This window comes from Phoca vitulina, unplaced genomic scaffold, assembly GCF_004348235.1.
Source record: "Phoca vitulina isolate PV1807 unplaced genomic scaffold, GSC_HSeal_1.0 scaffold48, whole genome shotgun sequence".
In the NCBI taxonomy this organism is placed as follows: Eukaryota; Metazoa; Chordata; class Mammalia; order Carnivora; family Phocidae; genus Phoca; species Phoca vitulina.
The window spans coordinates 11,868,162-11,889,353 of NW_022589751.1; the positions used below are offsets into that span (position 1 = coordinate 11,868,162).

The 21,192-nt window shown below is 39.5% G+C and overlaps 1 protein-coding gene across 3 annotated transcripts in view; it reads left to right on the forward strand.

Moving 5' to 3' along the window:
- The first annotated feature begins 1,301 nt into the window (after positions 1-1,301).
- ENTPD7 (ectonucleoside triphosphate diphosphohydrolase 7) overlaps positions 1,302-21,192 on the forward strand; it is a 38,568-nt gene continuing 18,677 nt past the window's right edge. For 2 of the 3 annotated variants that reach the window (XM_032432415.1, XM_032432418.1), the window contains exons 1-6: positions 1,304-1,442; positions 1,693-1,795; positions 2,893-3,075; positions 15,321-15,526; positions 15,780-15,930; positions 19,761-19,864. In XM_032432415.1, the coding sequence (XP_032288306.1) occupies positions 1,788-1,795; positions 2,893-3,075; positions 15,321-15,526; positions 15,780-15,930; positions 19,761-19,864 (652 nt within the window). In that variant the 5' untranslated portion in view covers positions 1,304-1,442; positions 1,693-1,787. Of the gene's footprint in view, positions 1,443-1,692; positions 1,796-2,892; positions 3,076-15,320; positions 15,527-15,779; positions 15,931-19,760; positions 19,865-21,192 lie in introns of all 3 variants that reach the window. The other variant, XM_032432416.1, reaches the window with a different exon arrangement.

Below are 21,192 nucleotides of genomic sequence, written 5' to 3' on the forward strand. Positions count from 1 at the left end.
AGAAAACAGCGGCCTCCCCCCCCCCCCCCCCCCCCCCCCCCCCCCCGTTAAAGCTTTCCCATTCCCCTGACAGTCTTTAGGTCTCTGCCAGATATAAGTGTTGGTGGTTGACCACTTTTCTATAACAGGTGTAGAACAGATAGCCTCTTTTTGATCTCATTTGGGTGGTCTTCATTTATTTCTACATTCATTCACTTATTTATCATACATTACCTGTATTGTATGCACCGGACAGTACCCAGCATTGCTGTGGAAGATAGTCCCTGCCCTCAAGCATATTCTGTCGACAGGGACAGACACATAAATTGTAATTCAATATGGTAAGTGAAACAACAGGCATATATGACGGGGTTGTAGGGCAAGTAAAGTTTTTAGGGGAGGTGACCCTTAAGCTAAGTGGTAAGGAATGAGTATGAGTTGGCTTGGCTAAGAGGCTGGGAAGGATATTCAAGGCAGATGGAAGGGTGGAGAAGGCGGAACGGACAAAGCCTAAGAGGGCAGAAGCCACAGATGTGCGTTGTTGAAGCATAGTAAGGGGGCTGAGGAGCAGCAGAAGATGCTGCATGGGTGGGTCCTGGATCGCCATGTATATGCCACGTTTGTAAGGACTTGGACTTTATCCTGTCCAAATGGCTGGAAATGAGAGAAACGGCTGGTGTAAGCAAGGAAGGAAAACATTAAAGAAACATTACCTTTGCATTTATTACTGTAAGGTCCGGGAGGGCAGGGACACAGCGGCTCACGTCTGGCACACAGCAGACATTCAATCAATGTTGAACGAATACTATAAGCGCTTCGGTGTAAACGATATTGTCCCCCATTTATGTTTCTCTAACAGGACAAGACAAGGAAGCCGGGACATAAGTCTGGGAGGCTATACGGAAGGTTTGATTCTGGCGATCAGGGTTGGTGGACACAATACCTCTGATAGGTTGTGGGCAAGGGATGCACTTCTCTCGCGGCCACTGCAAGACTCACCCGCCGGGGCCGCTCAGTCCTGGAAGCGGCAGCGTAGCAAGCAGCCAGGAGAGAAATCGCGCCGCCGAGAGGGCAGCGGGCGCAGGGCACCCTTGCACCGCTTCGCACGGCTCACCTGAGCGCCTACAGCTGGCCCGTCCAGGCGGAGCTACGGCACGACGCCCTTCCGGATTGGACGCGCTCGAAATCCCGGGGCGGGCATTAGCGGCCGAACGCTCTTGGGGATTGGCCACTCTGGCGAACGGACGTGCGGCCGACGGAGCTAGTTCGCCGGCGGCCCGGGCTGGGTGGAGGGTGGGCCCCTCTCCGCGGGTCTGCCGTCAGTCATTGGCTCCCTGCGGTTTCCTTGGGGACGTGGCGCCGCCGCCCGCTCAGGCCTCCTTCCGGCTGGGCTAAAGGCCGCGGGGGTAAGCGCTCCGTACCCAGCGGAACGTTGCCGAGGGAGCCTGCGGGCCGCTCGACCTGTGAGTGCGAGCGCGGGAGGGCCGCGGGCTGGGATAGGCGGGGAGGGGAAGTGGGCACCCCCACCCCGCCACCTGGGGAGCGCCGGTGCCTCGAGAACGCCCGGCTCCCGGGGAGTCGGCTTAGCGTCAGCTGGGCCCCGGAACAAGAGCGGACGCATCTGGAGTGGGTGGGCGCCTTGGCCTTCCCTTGGAGGGCTTGTCCTGTGGGCACTGCTGCGGGTAAGCCTGAAATCCAACGAACTCTTAACAGGCTGCAGACTTAGGAGATGCCTGAGACAAGGAGACCAATTTCTCAGGGCAAAAAGAAAAGGAGGTGACAGGCACTGAGACCACTGAAGGGATCCCATGGCTAGGTAAGGCTGCACATTTTCTCCTCAGCTTGGGGCTCAGTTGGGGGTGGCAGGTAGGTGGGGGGCCCTGGGATGTTTTTACAAGTGAGGTTTGCCCTAGTGCTGCTTCTGGACTTTGCAGCTTGGTCGGATGGATGCAAAGAAGATCAAAGTGAAATTTTTTTTGAAGGCAGACACTATAGTTTCTGGCTCGTAACCCCAGGGTGATGGAGTGAATGAGTGCTTGCTGACATCTGAAAAGTGCTAAAATGTAATGTTCTTTTAGAAAGCTACGTGCTTTTTGAGGAGGTTAAACAAAGATTTTTTTTTTTTAATGAACTTTGAAAATAGGCTGAGGTCCTTTTGAATCAATATGGAAAGTGAACTTCATAGTTGAATATGTGTATCCATACATTTTGATGCTCTGAAACTTTCAGAAAAGATTAATGTGGATCAATATGTACCAAATGGAACAGTTGTCAAATAGAGTAAGTGGGGAAAGATGTAGAACAGTAGATACGGTGTAAAACCAGAGGAATGGAGATACACATATGTATATTGTCATATATTATATACATTTATGCTTGTGTAAACATGGAATATCCCTGGGAAAATACATAGAAACTGGGTACCAGTGGTTGCCTTCGAGTGGGAAATGGTGGGTTAAGGCAAAAGACTCATTTTCCACTGTATCCTTTTAAACTGATTTTTTCTTACCATGTGCATATATTACTTATTAAAATATTTTTTTAATTAGTTAAATAAGTATTCTGACTATCCGGTTTTTTGATGTCATTCTTGATGGGAATGTTGTAGTTGCTCTGATTCTTCAGTGTTATGAGATTGACCGGGGAGACTGGTGATCTTTTCATAAACATGAGATTAATTCTTTCAGTTATACCCAAAAGTGCAGACATTGGGAAAAGAGCAGATAAGGCTTTTCTGATTTATAGAAGCACCATGAACCATATAGGTTCTTTTCTGAAATTTGAGACTAAGAGAACATTTATAGACTTCTGGTGGCACCTTTATTAGGAAGGGCTTTAATCCAGTTTAAAAACCATTTTTTTAGCACTCAACTGTAGAGACTTTTCTTACTAATAATGTTTGTCTCATTTCAGGATCAGTTTTTCCTACCTCTGCCCAGCCTCCTGGTACTTCACTGTGCCCACAGTGAGCCCATTTCCACGTCAGCGGGTGGCATTCCTAGGACTCTTCTTCATATCCTGTCTCCTTTTACTTATGTTAATCATGGACTTTCGACGTTGGGGTGCTTCATTACCACGAGATAGGCAATATGAAAGGTGAGTCAGCTTTAGGTCACTTTGCTCAGACTTGGCATTGAAGTCATAAACATTTTGACATTTAACACACTACTACCTTTGACCCTTTGGGGAATACTGCACTTTTATTAGTAGAATTGCATGCCACTTATTACATAAAGATATTAAGCCCCATTTTGGCAAAGTTCACTTTTGATTTAGGAATGTTGATGGTGCATTTTAACCACGAAAGGATCTTTCTATATTCTTGTTTTGGTGGGTTGACTTATTGAATGCATAAATGTTTAGGATTATTATGTATTCTTGATGAATGAACCCTTTATTATTATTAAATGACTCTTTTTATCCTTGATTGTATTCTTTGCTCTGAAATATACTAGTCTGGTATTAATATAATTAATTCAGCTTTCTTTTGATTAGTGTTATCGTTATAGATGTTTTCCCATCTTTTTAGTTTTAGCCTTTATGTCTTTATATTTTATATCTATCTAGTCTTTTTATAAGTAACTGCTTTTTATCCAGTCTGACAATGTCTGCCTTTTATTTGAAGTGTTTAGGCCATTTGCATTGCATGTGATTATTGATTATGCTTAGGCTTAAATCTATCTTGCTATTTGTTTTCTTCTCGTCACATCTGTTCTTTGTTTGCTTTTCCTCTTTTTCTCCCTTCTTTTGAATTGAGTACATTTTTAATATTCCATTTTATCTCTTTTGTGGGCTGAGTAGATATAACTCTGGGTTTTTAAATTAAAAAAAATTTTTTTTTAATGGTTGCTTTAGGGTTTAGGGTTTATAGTATACATCTTTAACTTATCATAGACTACCTTCAAGTAATATAATTCCTCTTTCCACATACCTCTATCTCTTCCCCTCAGCCTTTGTGCTATTGTTTTTATACATTTTCCTTCTACATATGTTATAAACTCCACCATATATTGTTATTATTTTTGCTTCTAACATTTAATTGTCTTTTAAAGAGATTTCAAAAATAAAAAAAGGCTGATATATTTACCATTTCTGGGTCTCTTCATTCCTTTGTATTGTAGTTCATATTGCCACCTGGTATAGTGTTCATTTTGCCTAAGGGACTTCCTTTAACATTTCTGGTAGTGTGAGTTTGTAGTTGGTGAGTTCTTTTAACTTTTATGACCAAAAAAGTAATTTTGCTTTCCTTTGAAAATATTCATTGGGTATGGAGCTCTAGGTTGATCTTTTTTTTCTTTCATTACTTTAGAAACGATGCTTCACTGTCTTCTGAAGTGCATTCTTTCTGAGGAGAAGTCAGCTGTAATTCTTAAATCTTGTTCTCTGTACATCATGTGTCTTTCCTCTGGCTGCTTTTTACATTTTATCACTGGTTTTAAGCAATTTGATTATGATGTGCCTTGGTGTAGTTTTCTTCATGATTCTTTTGCTTGTGATTTGTTGATTCTTAAATCTATGGACTTATACTTTTTAATCAAACGCAGAAAAATTTTGACCATTATTTCTTCAAATATTTTTTCCTGACCTCTTCCACTTCTCCTTTGGTGTCTCCAATCACGTATATATTGAACCATGTGAAGTTTTCTCACAGTTCATTCATTTCTTTTTTTTCCCAGTCTTTTTTCTCTCTGTTTCTTTCTGGATATTTTATATTGCTATGTCTTCCAGTTCACTAGTATTTTCTTCTATAAAGTCTAATCTGTTAATTCTGTCCAGTGAGAGCTGAATACCTTTTTTTTTTAACAGAAAATATATCTGAATTATTTGATCTAGTTTTAATGCCTTACCAGTTACGTAGAAGATCTGTATTCCTTTATAACAATGATTCATTTTGCTATTGTTTTTTGAGGTTAGTTTCTGATTAGGCTACAAAATGAAATGATGACATATTGTGTTCATCATCAACATGACTTTCTCTTTGTTGCTTCTGAGACAGTATCAGGAGACTTTGGGCTGCAAGTGCCGGTCAAACTGACTTAAATAAAAAGAAAGTTTATTGGCTCACATAACTAGAAGTCCAGGGGTAAAGGGACCATAAGTTCAACATTGGCTATCAGGATGAGAAGCTCTGTCTCTGTTTTCTACAGCACCAACTTTCTGAATGGTTGTAAAATAGCAGCCAGTAGCCACTAGGTCTACTTGCATCCATACTCATGTCCTGCAGGAGAGAAACAGGCCTGCCTTCTATGCTCTTGTGTAAGAATGAAGAGGGCCCTTCCTGGAAACCTCCAGTAGCCCTTTCCTTCAATCTTTTCTGGTCAGAAATGGGACACGTGACCACTCCCCTTAATATTTCTGGGTTGTTCTGTCCCCAGAATTTATTTCCACTTCACTTTTGTCATTCATTCATTCAGCAAGCATTTATTGAGCAACCATTATGTGCTGGGTGATGATAAGCACCAGGACATGGACACTTCGGTACCTTTTCTCAAGAAGTTTATGTTTCCAGGGCGCCTGGGTGGCTCAGTTGGTTGAGCGACTGCCTTCAGCTCAGGTCATGATCCTGGAGTCCCGGGATCGAGTCCCGCATCGGGCTCCCCGCTCGGCGGGGAGTCTGCTTCTCCCTCTGACCCTCCCCCCTCTCATGTGCTCTCTCTCTCTCTCATTCTCTCTCTCAAATAAATAAATAAAATCTTTAAAAAAAAAAAAAAAGAAGTTTATGTTTCCAGCCTTTCCTCCCCTAGCAGCTCAATTCATTTGTATTTTTCCTTCTTTCTTTCTGAAGAAGGAACATTTGTTTAGATGACTATAGTTGTCAACAATCGGCCTTAAGCAGCCTGTTAGTTTCAGAGAACTAAATCCATAATGAGTTTTTTTTAATGCTTATTGAGATTTTTCTTGACGCATCTAAGCACAGTTTTCCACTGGAAGACAGCATGATCTAATTATGGAATTCTATGTGGGTTAATATGGCTAGAATAAAGACTGTTAGGGAGTGAGTGGTGAGCTGTGTGGCTGGAGAGGTAAATCGGCCTGAGCCTGTTAAGTCATTTGAGGGGGTTTAGACATTATCTTAAGGGCAGAGGGAAGGCTTTAAAGAGTGATATGATTGGAATTTTTTTTAAAGATTTTTTATTTATTTGACAGAGACACAGCAAGAGAGGGAACACAAACGGGAATGGGAGAGGGAGAAGCAGGCTTCCCGCTGAGCAGGGAGCCCGATGCGGGGCTTGATCTCAGGACTCTGGGATCATGACCTGAGCCGAAGGCAGACACTTAACAACTGAGTCACCCAGGCGCCCCTGGAATTTCTTTTTAAAGAAAGCTCACTTTAGTGGCATCGTGGAGAAGGAATTGGAGGGGAATAAACATGAAAGGAGGGATATGAACTGGAATACTCCAGTAGAGATGATGGTCGCCTGAACTTGGGTGAAAGCAGCGATGCATTTGAGGGATATGTGGGAGTTAGAGTGATCTGATATTTTTGTCTACCACTATACCCCAAGTGGCCAGATGTGATAAATACTTAAGTTGAATTAATTGCAACAAGTTAGCTACAAAGCTAAGGGACACACTGTGCCTGTGTGGTTATCTTACCAAGTCCTGACACCCTGTAATGCTCTGGTTGAGCAGCCAGCAGCCATATAGCCTAGAGCTTCTGTTCTTTAATGAAAGGTTATGTGCATATTGCTACAAATTACTATATATCATTACATTTCACTCCTGGCAGCCCCTGTGAGTCATTTCAGAAGCAAACATTCATTGAGAGCTTGCTGTGTGCTTGACACTGTTGTAGATACTAAGGTACAAAGATGAATAAAACGTGGCTCGTGAACTCATAGAGTTCATAATCTAGTTAGGGAGGCTGATGTGAAGGAAGAATTATTTCCCAATGAGATAATAGTTTATATGTATATCTATGTAGAATCAGGAACTGTACACAGTCAAGAAGCAGGAACAAAGTTAAGAATCAGAAATTAATCAGAAGAGGCCCATGAGTAACTGAAGTCGATATTAAGTTCATGAACTAAAAGCGCAGGTACTTTACTGATAAGATAGTCTTTCCCACAGAACCTGTTTGCTTTTATTTTATTTTATTTTATTTTATTTTTTTAAGATTTTATTTATTTATTTGAGAGAGAGAGACAGAGATAGTGAGAGAGCACGAGCAGGGAGGAGAGAGAGAAGCAGGCTCCCTCTGAGCAGGGAATCCGACATGGGGCTTGATCCTAGGACCCTGGGATCATGGCCTGAGCTGAAGGCAGACACTTAACCAACTGAGCCACCCAGGTGCCCCATGTTTGCTTTTATTTTACACACTGTGTTAATTAGCTTGTTTTTGTCTTGTCTCAGAACACACCAGATAAACAGCAAATTAGATGGTGGTAGTAGGAAGCGTATGCTGGTCAATAGATATGGGCACACTGATAACAACTGTCAATGAATAATATGCTGGCATCTTGACAGTGAGGCAGGAGAGAGTCTTTTATTTGAAATAATCTTGATTTTTCTGTTCTCTAATTCCATTTTCTGCCCTGTATACATCGAAGATAATGGGCGGCATTATCTGCATTTAAAATATTCCTTCCAGAATTTTTTTCTTCCTGGTTGCTGATGTTGCTTAAATACTGGTAAACTCTAGCTGATGACAAGACGATTAAGCAAATAATTAGGAATTGATGGAAATACTTTAGTTCAATAGCTTATAAAAAAATAGGACAAGTGCTTATCGTTGTGATTTTTATATTATATACATATAATATAGTCATATTTTTCCAACTTAAATTGTTCCAGTTTGCCTGATGAAATTGTATCAGTAGTTTGTATTGAAAAAAATATTTTAATTTGAATTTTTTTCAGCCATTGGTGGAACTTAGCATATTTCTTCTGAGGCGATGTGACCCAGGATTTTAGAAGCCTGCATGAGGGTTTTCCCTCTGTAGTTTCAAAACTGAAGAGTTGTATTTGTTTGTTTATTATGAACATTTACCCACATTGCTGCAGGAAGGAGAAAGCAGGTTTGCATCAGAACTAGAATTTAAGAAAAGATAAATTTAGAGAGTGATGGGGTATCAGTAAGGATAGAATCCAGAGCTGTTTTTAATAGACTTTATTTTTTAGAGCAGTTTTAGGTTCTCAGCTAAATTGAGCAGAAGTACAGAGGTTTCCCAGATACCCTCTACCCATACACGCATAGCAAAGCTATTTTTAAGAATAATTTTTCTTAGATGTGTGTTTTAATCAACTCTGTATCTGTCTTGTGCCACATAAGTAGTGCTCCAACAACTTCATCAGACTTAATACATATTTTACATTTATTTATTCATTCATCTATTCACTTATTCAACAAATATTATTATCTGCACTATGGTATCCAATAGGGTAGCCACTTGTCACAGTGGCTATTTAAGTTTAAATTAATTAAAATCAAATAAAATTAGTTCCTCACTTGCACTAGTCACATTTCAGCAGCTCACTGGCCACATGTGGCTAGTGGCCATCCTATTGGACAGATGGGGAATATTTTCATCATAGCAGAAAGTTCTGTTGGAAAGTTTTAGCCCTAGGTAAATTGTTAAAATTTATTAATAATTTTTAGTATAAGGGGCACTTTTAGCATGTATACATATATAGAGTGCAAGACATATGGTAAATTGTTCTTAAATGTTGTATATATTCAGTGCATTTCTTCTAAACCTTAATGTTTAGTATTATTCACTTTTTTGTAGCCTCACTACTGTCTTCATTAGAGAGGAAATTTTTGTCTGGTTGACTATTGTTCTGAAGAATGTCTTTGGAACCTGTTGAAAGGTGGTGCCAGGGCTCCTGGGTGGCTCAGTCAGTTAAGCATCCAACTCTTGATTTCAGCTCAGGTCATTATCTCAGGGTCATGAGATTGAGCCCCGAGTCAGGCACCGCACTGGGCGTGGAGCCTGCTTAAGATTTTCTCTCTCCCTCTCCTTCTGCTCCTCCCCCTCCCAAAAGAAAGGCGGTGCCTTCATGTTCCTTTGTCATCTGGGTATAACTGTGAATGAGAGGTTCTGTGTCACAGTGGGCTCAGTACCGGCCTTCCTTAGGACTTTCAATTCTGTTTAAAGCAGGTTGAAAAGAGACATTACTTTTGGTTAGGATAAAAATGACAAACTTTAAGGTATGCAGATGAAGTTAAGGCTTCTTATGTATAATAGAACAATTCAGAGATTTTTCCTGGTGAAATTGAAGGCATTTACTTGCATTCTTTGCCATTTATTCATTTATTCACTTACTTGTTCTTTAATGGTGTTTATGGTGTTTATAGTGTTTATAAGCAGAGCTTTAAATTATAAATGCTCCTGACTGCTCTGGTTAATCTTGTTAGGAGATAAGCAGTAACCTTCAAGGTGCTTTCCTGTTCATGTATTATTATCATCAGTTATGCACAGCTACTTTCCCTATAATTTCATTATATTTGGTTTTGAGCCTTGGATGGAGTTGAAAGAGTATGATGACATACAGCAAAATGGTAGCTCCATACTGATGGGAGTTGCTTTAATGGATTTTTGGCACGTTGCTGAGTTCTGTTTGAACTCTAGAAGTGGTATAATTAGTGTTGATTGTAAGCTAGGTGATGGTTTGGTCAGTTACTGCCCTAATGCTGTTAATGTTTTCAGGGTAATGGCAGTGAAAGCCACTATCTTCCAGTTCTACCTTAGGTGATGTATATGTGAGTAATTTTCTTTTCATTGACCCAGCAATGATTAGAGGGAAATCAGGTTTCTCAAATAGAAAGTGTGTGTATGTGTGTAGAGGGTTAAATATGTGTAATAGTGAATCAGATCTCTCCCGGGAAAACGGATGTGAGGTATTCCAAAGCTTTTGGAACTTTTCTCTTGGACTTTAGGTCCTCTCTAGGGATTAATTTAGTGTAATATCAGCAAAGCAGAAGAGTCCAGCAATGCAAGTAATTGATCATGATGGCTAAGGCCAGGACTGCAAATCACAAACGAAAACATCGAAGAAAGGACCATTGATCCATTCATGTCAGGAGCCTGGACAGAGGAAGACCTTCAGGTGTTTGCAAAGTATAAGAAGCCTGATTAGATCATTAGAAGTCAAAGTTTCAGAAAGAGGTGATACTATCACTTCCCAAAGGGGAATATTGTTCTTCCATTACTCATTTGTATTCATGATGAGACAAATGGAGGCTTCCTGCTGACTGCAACCATTGAGCAAGACTCAAGTGGGAAGTGTAACATAAATGCTGTCTGGTCCTACCTTTTTCCCTTCTGTTCAAAGGTCAGCTGACTTTTTCTGCCAATGCACACATGGCTTTGAAAAGCCATTGGAACTTTCTGAGGAGACCAGTTGAGTATGTATAGCTAGACAGCTAACAAAGACATAGAGGAGTTAACAACAAACGCACAGCTCTATATTGTGAGCTCTAGGACCAAATCAGTCAGTATTAGTTGATACATATTAGAGAAATGTGAGGAACATTGTGACAGTTTGGAGATCCTGCAGATAAGGTGTTTGCCATTGAGAAGTGCAGAGGCGGAACAAACAAATATGAAAGAAGGCTTAGGGGCTCATACTGGAATATAAACAAACTGCTTAAAGGGAATAACGACACTCCACATTTTAAAACAGAAGGAGGAGGCCTTTTCAAATCATTGTGAATATTATAAGAGTTGGCATTGTTGAGTGGAGGCTTTTTAAGAACTGGGAAGCCATGTCAGAGAAAGGAAGGGGGAGAGATAGGTAGAGAAGCAGATGGATGTTCCAGAGAGAAAGAAGGTCACATTAGAGCAGTGGTTGTCAAAGTGTTTACTGACCCTTGTGAGTTCCTGAGACCCTTTCATGGGGTTTGTGAGGTCAAAATTAGGCCAAAACTGTTTTCATAATACCTACTAAGATGTTATTTGCTCTTTTTTTAATTGCTAAGAATCACATAACATAAAATTTACCATCTCAACCACTTTAAGTATACAGTTCAGTAGTGTTAACTATATTCACATTGTTATTCAACCAATCTCCAGAAGTTGTTCATCTTGCAAATCTGAATTCTGTGCCCATTGAACAACAGCTCCCCTTTTTTCCCTCCCCACGCCAACCCCTGGTAGCTACTATTCTGTTTTCTGTTTTGATGAATATGGCTGTTTTACTCTCATACAGTATTTGTCTTTCTGTGACTGGCTTGTTTTACTTAGCATGATATCCTCAACGTTCACCTATATTGTAGCATATGACTAAGTTTCCTTCTCTTTTAAGGCTGAATAATATTCCATTTTATGTATACACCACATTTTGTTTATTCATCTGTCCGTGGATATTTATGTTGCTTCTACCTCTTGGCTACTGTGATGTTTCTTTGCCCTTTTCACTGAGTTGACATTTATACTAGTGATGCAAAGCAATGGGCAGGTAAAACTGCAGGTGCCTTAGCACCAATCAAGATGGAGGCACCAAATTATACTATTAGTTATTGTAGTCATCATTGTCACATAGTTATAATGGGGAAATTCCATTTAAGAATATCTTTTTCATGTTTTGTGTGACAAAATTGGAAATACGTATTAAGTACTTCTGATGCACACTGGAGTTTTCTTGAGGAAAAGCCCTTAGGCAATTGTTTGGGTTATGAACCGCTTTTATCATGAAATATTATTTTGACTTGAAAGAATGACTGCCAGAAAAGCTGTGGTTTTCAGACTTGGGTATTTCATAGATATTTTCTTGAAAATGAATGAAGTAAAAGCCTATCACTTTAAGGAAAACAACTATCAGTGTTCATTGTCAATGATAAAATTTGAGCTTTCATCTGAAAATTAGCAGTTTGGAAAATCTGTATCTGCCACTGTGAGTTTGCTAGCTTCTCAATACATAAATGACTTTTTTGATAATATTGGTAGTGATACTAATGAATGTGTGGGTAGGTATTTTTTTTTAATATTGAAGAATGAAATGTGTCAATGTTGGGAAGATTTGCATAGTTCAGTGAACCAGTATTTTCCAGTATAGGATGTTACAAAATTATGCAGGGATAAAAGCCATTCAAAGTGCAAGATAGACCAATGGTTAACTTTACAGAGTATGAAACATTCTTAGATAGGGTTTTAGATTTCACTTTGCAACTAACCTTTAAGAAACTTCACTTGTTGAGTTTTAGTGTAGTATTAAAGAAGAACATGCACAGTGATCTAAATGGGCTCTTAAAATATTCCCTTTTGCAATAACATGTCTCCGTGAAGCTGGATTTTTTTCAAATACTTCAACCAAAACAACATATTGAACAGATTGAATACAGAGGCAAATATGAGAATCTAGCTGTCTTCTATTAATCTACACACAAAAGAGATTTGCAAAACCGTAAGACAGTGCTGCTCTTCTGTTTTTTTTGTTTTAGAAAATAGTTATTTTTATAAAATATATTAATATGTAATGAGTTTATTGTTATATCTAAATTAATAAATAAATACTAAAAATATTTCTGTTTTATTTTCTAACATGGTAAATATAAATAGATGTAACCCACATATACAAAAAAAGCTCTTTTGGATCCAATAATTTTTAAAAATATAAAGGGTCTTGAGCCCCAAACATTTGAGAACCAATGAACTGGGGAAAAGTTATTCATTAAGCAGCAGGGAATGGGATCCAGAATCTAGTGAGAAAAGTAGAGGGGAAGGTTTTCAGAGAGGGAAAGCAGAGAAAGATCTGTGAAGCATGTGAAGTAGAAAGATTGCTATGATGAGAAATGAGAAGTCACTTTGGGCGAGAGATGGCTTATCTTGCCTGTGGCGTCCTGTGGGGTTAGTATTTGCACAGGTTCTGTAACTTGAACCCAGATGTCTTCCCAGTTTTCATGTGATAGCAATGAGTTGTTATGAGTTGATTTGTGGATTATAAGCCCAGTTCAGCCAAGTCATTTGATTAGAATGGGTAAGTATGTGGTGAACAGAGTCTTTGGGACTGTAAATTGACTAGAGTGTAACAGATTTTTACCACCTGCCTCATTTCCCATAACTCACTCTGATATCGGATCCAGAAAAAGTTCTACCTGACCGTATCCTATGTAATAATTTACAGCATTATTTTGGAGCTCAAATGTATGTTCTTCCCTTATTTTGTATTGTACCTTAGGAAAGGTACTTAGCTCTACTTTTTTCTTTCCAATCTGTTTCTACATGCTCATCTATTCATCAGGTTTGCTTTTCTGTCCAAAGTAGGGAACTTTGTGGTCTGCATAGCAATGTGAAATCACCAGTAAACATGGGCTAGATTGTCCTGAAGGGTGGGACATGTGGCTTATTGTCTGATCAGAGGTGGATTTCCTGCAGAGCTAATGATACCTACACATCAAGGCCCCAAACATGTGCGGACTTCTTTCATATTTGTAATGTTGAATCTTTCTTAAAAAAGAATACCCCTCTCCCCATTGGCACTAGCTTCAGGCTTCACAAAACCTAGTTCTGAGAGGTTCTGTGTACGGGTCTAGGGGATCTAGGAGTTAGCCTAAATATGGTTTTGGGTGACTAGGGCAGATACAAGGAAGGTTGTTTAGCTGTGATACTTGAAAAAATTCACAGCTTTGCTTTCAGAGCATTTATTCAACTATTAGTTCAACCTATAGTAATACTTAATCAAATTTAAAGGAATTCACAAGACTCTTTTTTTTTTTTTTTTCTAAAGATTCCATCCATTCATCTGACAGAGAGAGACACAGCGAGAGAGGGAACACAAGCAGGGGGAGTGGGAGAGGGAAAAGCAGGTTCCCCGCCGAGCAGGGAGCCCGATGCAGGGCTTGATCCCAGGACCCCGGGATCATGACCCGATCTGAAGGCAGACGCCTTAACGACTGAGCCACCCAGGTGCCCCTACAAGACATGTTAATCTGTCTGCCATGCAGTATGTATTCTTAGCACCAAGAAACAGCTCTTTTTCCATATAATCTCAAAGCCGTTCTCACTGGGCTCCTTTTCAAGTGAAGCCTTTGGAGAGGAGTCAGCAATGTTTGTACTTTTCAGACCCTCAGGTTCTGAGTGAACTTTAATGTTTATTAAAGCCTCAGAGCTCAGGAGCATTTTAGCATTTTACCAACTCTTAGCCGCCTTTTCTTCTGGACTCTTCAGCCCTTTTCTCCAGAGTCTTCTACTATTTGCTCTCTCAGTGCTCATCACGTAACAACAAGAGCAGTGGCAGCACAGCACGGTGCTAACCTCTCTGAGGGCGGAGACTCCATACCCTTATTTTGCAGATGAGAAAATAGTCTCAGAGAAGTTAGGTAACTTGCTGAAGGTCACATAGCATAGAAAATGCTAGAGCTGAGACTCAAACCTTGGTGTTTTGATGATAACATCTTTACTTGTTTCATCTTTCTGCTGTCAGCCAAATAAATATCTTGTAATGAGAATCTGGAAAAATCCCAACATAAAGTACTGATGTCCTGGGGCTTAGAAGCTTTTTTGTTTTTGTTTTTTTTTTAAAGCAGTGTAATGTTTTATTTTTTAAACTGGGTGTTGGGTACAGAGGCATTGTTTTATTGTTATTATTTATACATACTTTATAAACATTCTTTTTATGACTAAAAAATACTTTAAAAAATTGTAGAGAAGAGGGGCGCCTGGGTGGCTCAGTCGTTAAGTGTCTGCCTTTGGCTCAGGTCGAGCCCCGCATCGGGCTCCCTGCTCAGCGGAGAGCCTGCTTCTCCCTCTCCCACTCCCCCTGCTTGTGTTCCCTCTCTCACTGTGTCTTTCTCTGTCAAATAAATAAAATCTTTAAAAAAAAAAAAAAAAAGATTGTAGAGAAGAATAATTATTGTATTTATGACATACATTTTTACTAATGCAAGTCTAGCAATAAAAAATACAAAGTAAAAAGCCCCATACATTTTTACCACCTAGAAACACATATTAAGTGATAATCATTCCAAAGTATTCTTTATATACAGAAAGGATAGATAGAAGGGAAATTATTAGTATTCATTTAGTTAACTACTGTGTGTAACAAACTGCCCTGAATCTTAGTGGCTTATAACAACAAAACCCAGTTATTTACTCAGGCCTAGAAGTTCTTTAAAGTTGGTAAAAGATTTGGTTCCCCAGCCAGTTTCAGAACTGCCCCCAAACATGGTGGAGTCTTTTAGTTCTCTGATTCCAGTGGCCTCTAGGCGAGCAAACCAGCTGTTGCCTCATATATATACGTCAGTAACTATGGTCAGTGTGGTTTCATTCCTTAAGACGTGTGGTTCCATGTGGCTGGCACATATAGGCGGTTAATGAAGACTCATGAACAAATGAATTAAAGTAGTGGTGCCTTTGTGGAGCTGGATGCTTGATACCAATATCTCTTTTTGCCTGGCTTAGGTATTTGGCTCGAGTAGGGGAGCTTGAAGCAACTGACACTGAAGACCTGACTCTCAATTATGGCCTTGTTGTGGACTGTGGCAGCAGTGGCTCCCGGATTTTTGTTTATTTCTGGCCAAGACATAATGGCAACCCCCATGATTTGCTGGACATCAAACAGATGAGAGACCGCAACAGCCAACCAGTTGTTAAAAAAATCAAGCCAGGTACTAATCAGATTATATTTTGTTGTCAATCTCTTTTTATCTGTTGCAGGCATGCGAGAGGAGAGAAGAGGGAGAAGGAAAGCTACCCCCCATTTTTTCCTTGAGATTCTGGATAATGGAAGGGATATCTCATTCGTTGCTGCTCCCATCCTCGCATATAAATAAGCGTTTAGGACCTTAAGCAGAACTTTATGGAGAATCAGTCTTCTGAGTCAATGTGATCTGCTTTTTAAAGTGTTTTGTCTTACTTAAGGAATCTCTGCAATGGCAGACACCCCAGAACATGCCAGTGATTACCTTCGTCCTCTGCTGAGCTTTGCTGCTGCCCATGTGCCTGTGAAGAAGCACAAGGAGACACCCCTTTACATCCTGTGCACCGCAGGCATGCGGCTTCTCCCTGAGAGGTGAGACGCGGGGTCTGGAAAACACGGGCAAGTGGGCGGCACGAGAGTTGCAAGACTGACTGTTTGCATTGTTCTCTGTAGTTCCCTGGTCTGAAGGTGGGCTGTGGGCATACCACACAGAGTTGACAGGTGGCACTAAAGGACTCCTTGCTCAAGAGAGAGCAGAGCCACCCCCGCACGTCATTACTTCACAATCCGTTGTTCAGAGCTTCGTGTCGTTTGCTTCTTTGGGATCGATATCTATGTGAGATGGCTGTAATGATTGTTCTGATTGAGAAGCAATGGTGATGGTGATAAATCTGGAACTCTAGACGGAGAGCATAGTCAGAAGTGTCGTAGGAGGTTCATCCGAGTGACCGGGTACCTGGAGGCCAGTAGGAAAGGCTCTGGTAGGAATGCTGCTCTGTCTGTCACTGCCTGGCTCCCTGGTGATAGTTGGTGCTGCTTGCCAAGCTCAGTCTCCATTGCTTTAGACCAGTTTTTTCAACCCCAACCAGTCCAGTGTCCACTTGACCTTGGTAGTTTAGCCCAGTATTTTGCCACCTGATCCCTCTTCCTTCTCTAGAAGAAGAGGAGGAGGAAGAGGCAGTGGCTATATGTAGGTCACACCCCTTCTTGTTTGTGATGTCTCCCCTTCAATACCTCCCTGACCCCTCCACACTTATTATGGTCATGGGGTGGCAGTGAGCTCCCTTAACCTTAGAATTCATCCTTCTGGAATGTTCAAAGTCTCATAGGCATCAGGTATTTTTTATTAGCTTAAATATTTTTTTCTTGGTAAATAGCAGTGACCTTTCCCAGAAAGTTTTATTTTGTATCTTGGCCAGCAACAACAAAAACCTCAGCCATGCATGTAGGGCTTCATGCTACTTATGCCAGATGTGCCGGATAACATATGTCCACAGTTCTTTCAGTGGACTTCTTTCCTTCTGTTTAAACATACGGTTACTGGTTTACTATCTAGGCTACTGTTGAGAAGGAGATTATTTTATATAGCCATTTGTGGAAATGAGAGATCTTCTAGCCCCTTATTTTTCCATATATCTTGACCTTTAAAAATTTTTTGTTTTTATTTTTAAAACCAAATTTTAAAATATTATAGCTGCATTAAAGGAATCTTAAAAGTAAAAAAAAAACAAAAACCCAAAACACATATTCCTACTGCCCTATCATCTTGTCACATTCCCTTCTCTCTGTACATCTATATGTAGTTTCTACAAAGTTGTAACCATACTGCACATGCAATTTAGGATTTTTAGTTTTCACATAAGTAATATTCACATAGTTCAAAATTTAGAAATCCTGGGAAGAGTATAGGTGACATAGGAGTGCCACATCACAGGTCTGTGAGTGGTCTGCGGTCGGCACCAAGGAAGGGGGAGGATGGCCAGAGAAAAAGCTGACTCAGAAGTCAAAAAGACAGAGCCGACCAGGAGGTTGATGGTTTGGCCACGTTTTGTGGGTCTGGAGCAAAAGAGGATTGTCTCATCTCCTGATGCCGCTCAGCATTCACTTTGTCAAAGAAGTTTCCATCCGGACAAAACCTACTATGTAGTTCCATTCCATTTGTCTAAGATGTTCACTGTCTGCATGGAAACTCTGAATATTAATATTTCTTTTATCTTAAGAATTTGTGAAGAGCTTGCCTTTTAACTTGTCTTCTGATCACCTCTTCTAATAATGCCTGGATCTCTCCTGGGCTTATGAAATCATTGTTCCCAATTGAGGCAGCCGTAGTTGTTGACATAAATGCAACCATCACTGTAAGAACCTGTTTTGTATAGTTAATGCTTTGCTAATTTATTAGCATTTGTGAGCAATATTCAAAATGGGTTCAGATCACCTGGACTATATTTTGAAATGTGTTAGCACTAGGTTTTATTCTTTGCCAAAGGCCTGAACTAACAATTTGTTTTACCTCATTTTCATTTTGTAATGGAAATATACTTAAAAAATTACAAAGATAGTACAAGGTGATATTTAAGGGAAGAAAAAACTTTTGTTATGGGAAGTTTCAAACATCAAAAAAAAAAATAGATCATGATGAATCCTTATTTTCTTACCACCCAGCTTCAATAATTGCCAACATTTTGCCACTAAAAGTTTTTCTAAATAAGAAACAATAATTGAATTTTAGAGAATCCTGTGCAGTACATGAAGAACTTTTTTGTTTAATTGTTTAATATAAATTGGGATCATATTATATGTACTGTTTCATAACCTATTAGAACTCAGAATATATCAGACATCTTTTCAGGTCAATGCATATAGATCTATATTGACCTCATTTCTTTTAACATCTGTCTAGTATCACATTGTATGGATATACCACAGATTATTTAATCAATACCTAATGATGTGCATTTAGGTTATTTTCACTTTTTCATTGTTATAAGTAGTGCTGCAATATTCTCTTCCTTTTTGTATTCTTATCTGATGATTTCCTTGCAATAAATTTCTACAAGTGTAATAGCTGGTCAAAGGTTAAGCACATTAAAAATGTGGATACATAGTCCTGGATTACTCTTAGAAAGATCATACCATTAATTTATATTCCAAACAGCAGCGTATGTTGGCGCCTGTTCTTCCATATCATCACCAAAACTAGCAAGCCCTCTTCTTTGGGTATTTTAGAAGCATATCCAATAGGGAGGGCAAAACAGTCCCTCTTGTTCCACATACAAAATTCTTACTGCAAGAAATTAATATGTATAACTGAGCTTTTTTGGAAACTGTATTTGACAGTATACTGGGAAATTATTACTTTATTTTTTTTTAAAGATTTTATTTATTTATTTGACAGAGAGAGACACAGCGAGAGAGGAAAAACAAGCAGGGGGAGTGGGAGAGGGAGAAGCAGGCTCTCCACTGAGCAGGGAGCCCGATGCGGTGCTCGATCCCAGGACCCCGGGATCATGACCCAAGTCGAAGGCAGACACTTAACGACTGAGCCACCCAGGCGCCCCTGGGAAATTATTACTTTAAATGTATTCTTCACTTTTAAGTGTTAACATTCTCCATTAAGTCATGCCGACAACTGTCTGAGCCAATATATTTGTAATGAGTAATTTAAAAAAACCAGGATAATTGCTCTTATTTTTCACTGTTTTCTCTAGATTCATATTATTACTTCTAGCTTTGTTTCTTTGCTTTTCTTTAATAACACTGATAACACAAAACTGTAGAGGAGAAAACAACCCTAGATACTAAGACTCAAACTTTGTCCCCAAATTGTTATAACCTTTGGATTTTTATCCTGATCTGGGTTTTTCAAATGATATGATTTTTATAAAGGAAAAAAAATCCCAACCCTTGAAATATATAAAAGGAGATTAAAAAGTTCATTGTCAGCTTGTGTAAAGGATTATTAAAAACTTGTGGACCTAACAGTGCTCGTTGTGTGGTGACGTGAGGCGTTGTTTCTGTATTGTGTAAGATCTGAAGATGAGATTGTGTTCCTCAGCCTAACAGCTTCCCTTCACAGTAGTTAGGAATTGTGTAATTATGAAACCGAGCTTCCTGCCACTTACACATATTCAGCCTGTGAGAGGCACAGAACCATGGTCTCATCTTTTAACGCTATTTGAATTGTAAAATTATAAAAAGGGAAAGTATTAATAGTACCATATTGCCCTTTAAGTAGGAGGATGTACTTTGGAGGCAGTTTAAACCTTTGAAATCAAAAGAGGTACCAAAAAGAAGCAGGGCTCAGCTGGTGGATGGGCTATATGAGCAGTGAGTCGTAACAAGTCTGAGTAGAAGGTCAAGTTGAAGCTAATTGTGAGACGAGTGTTTAACAATTAACTTTTATGTATTTTTTTTTCTTGCAGAAAGCAGCTGGCCATCTTGGCTGATCTAGTGAGAGATATACCGCTTGAGTTTGACTTCCTCTTTTCCCAGTCTCAGGCAGAAGTGATCTCTGGGAAGCAGGAAGGTACTGGGCCTCGAGGGGCACACTGGTTTGGCTCCCAGCCAGCTGTGGCATAGTCTCTCTGGCGGGGGTTTAGGATAACTTTATATATTTGATTTTTATTTTTCTTTGAATAATTTTCTTAATTCTGCTGTATAGTTTTTTTTTTTTTTTTTTATTTGCATATTCTGTGTTGGTATCTGTTTTAGAGTCTGCTTTTAGAGGGGAGAGGGGTGGGGCATGGAGTGACTGGGTGATGGACATTAAGGAGGGCATGTGATGCAATGAGCACTGGGTGTTACATACGACTGATGAATCACGAACTCTGCCTCTGAAACTAATACTCTGTATGTTAATTAATTGAATTTAAATTTTTAAAAAATGGAAAAAGAAGAATGCTGCTTTCTAGAAGTCCTATGTTTATATTTGTTTTTAACTCTGTGCTAAGTACTATGTTTATAAGAATGTATTAGTATTTAGTGATGATTCCAAATGGATATTTGGTTAGCTAATTTTAGTTTTGAAATCATACATACTTCTCTGAGGTCTACTGAGTTTGCCAAATTCAAATGTAAAGTAAATTATTAAAGTAAGGGGAAACTTTAATTTTAGGGGGTGATTGGGATGATCACTACTTACTTTTCTTTTGTTACAGGCTCTCCCTTTATTGCATTTTACTGTCCAGTACTGATACTTCCCTAAAAGCTTGCACTTTGGGAGTGGAGTTGGAATATGTGTTCCCATGTGGCCCAAATGTGGCCTGTATGACAAATTATGTTTCCATTTCTTGAAAAAGAGAAAATCCATGCATTCTAGTTACAGTTCACATAAGGGAAAAGATTTACCTTTTTCAATTTCAATATTGCATTTTTCAGCCCTAGAATTTTCATTTGGTTCTTTTTTATATCCTATTTCTTTGCTGAAACTGTCTATCTTCCATTCATGCTAGGACTGCTCTTATTTCTTGATTATATAGCTGCTTTAATATCTTTGTCTGATAATTCTGACATCTGTGTCTTCTTGGGGTTGGTATCTTTTCCCTTATAAGTTGAGAATTTCCTAGTTCTTTTTATGCCAAGTAATTTTATATTGTATCCCGAACATTTTGAATATTACATTATGAGACTCTGGGTCTTTTTTCAATCATAAGGAGAATATTGATTATTTGATTTAGCAGGGAGTTGACCTGGTTAGGTTTATGCCTCAAGTTCTGACCTGCCTTCTGTTGGCTGTGATTCTGTTGATTCATTTCTCAGAACCTTGGCACTGCGATTTGGATTTGTCCCATTTGCGTGATACCCAGTGGCCAACATAGAACCTGGGCATAGCCCATACAAAATGGGTTGTCTAGC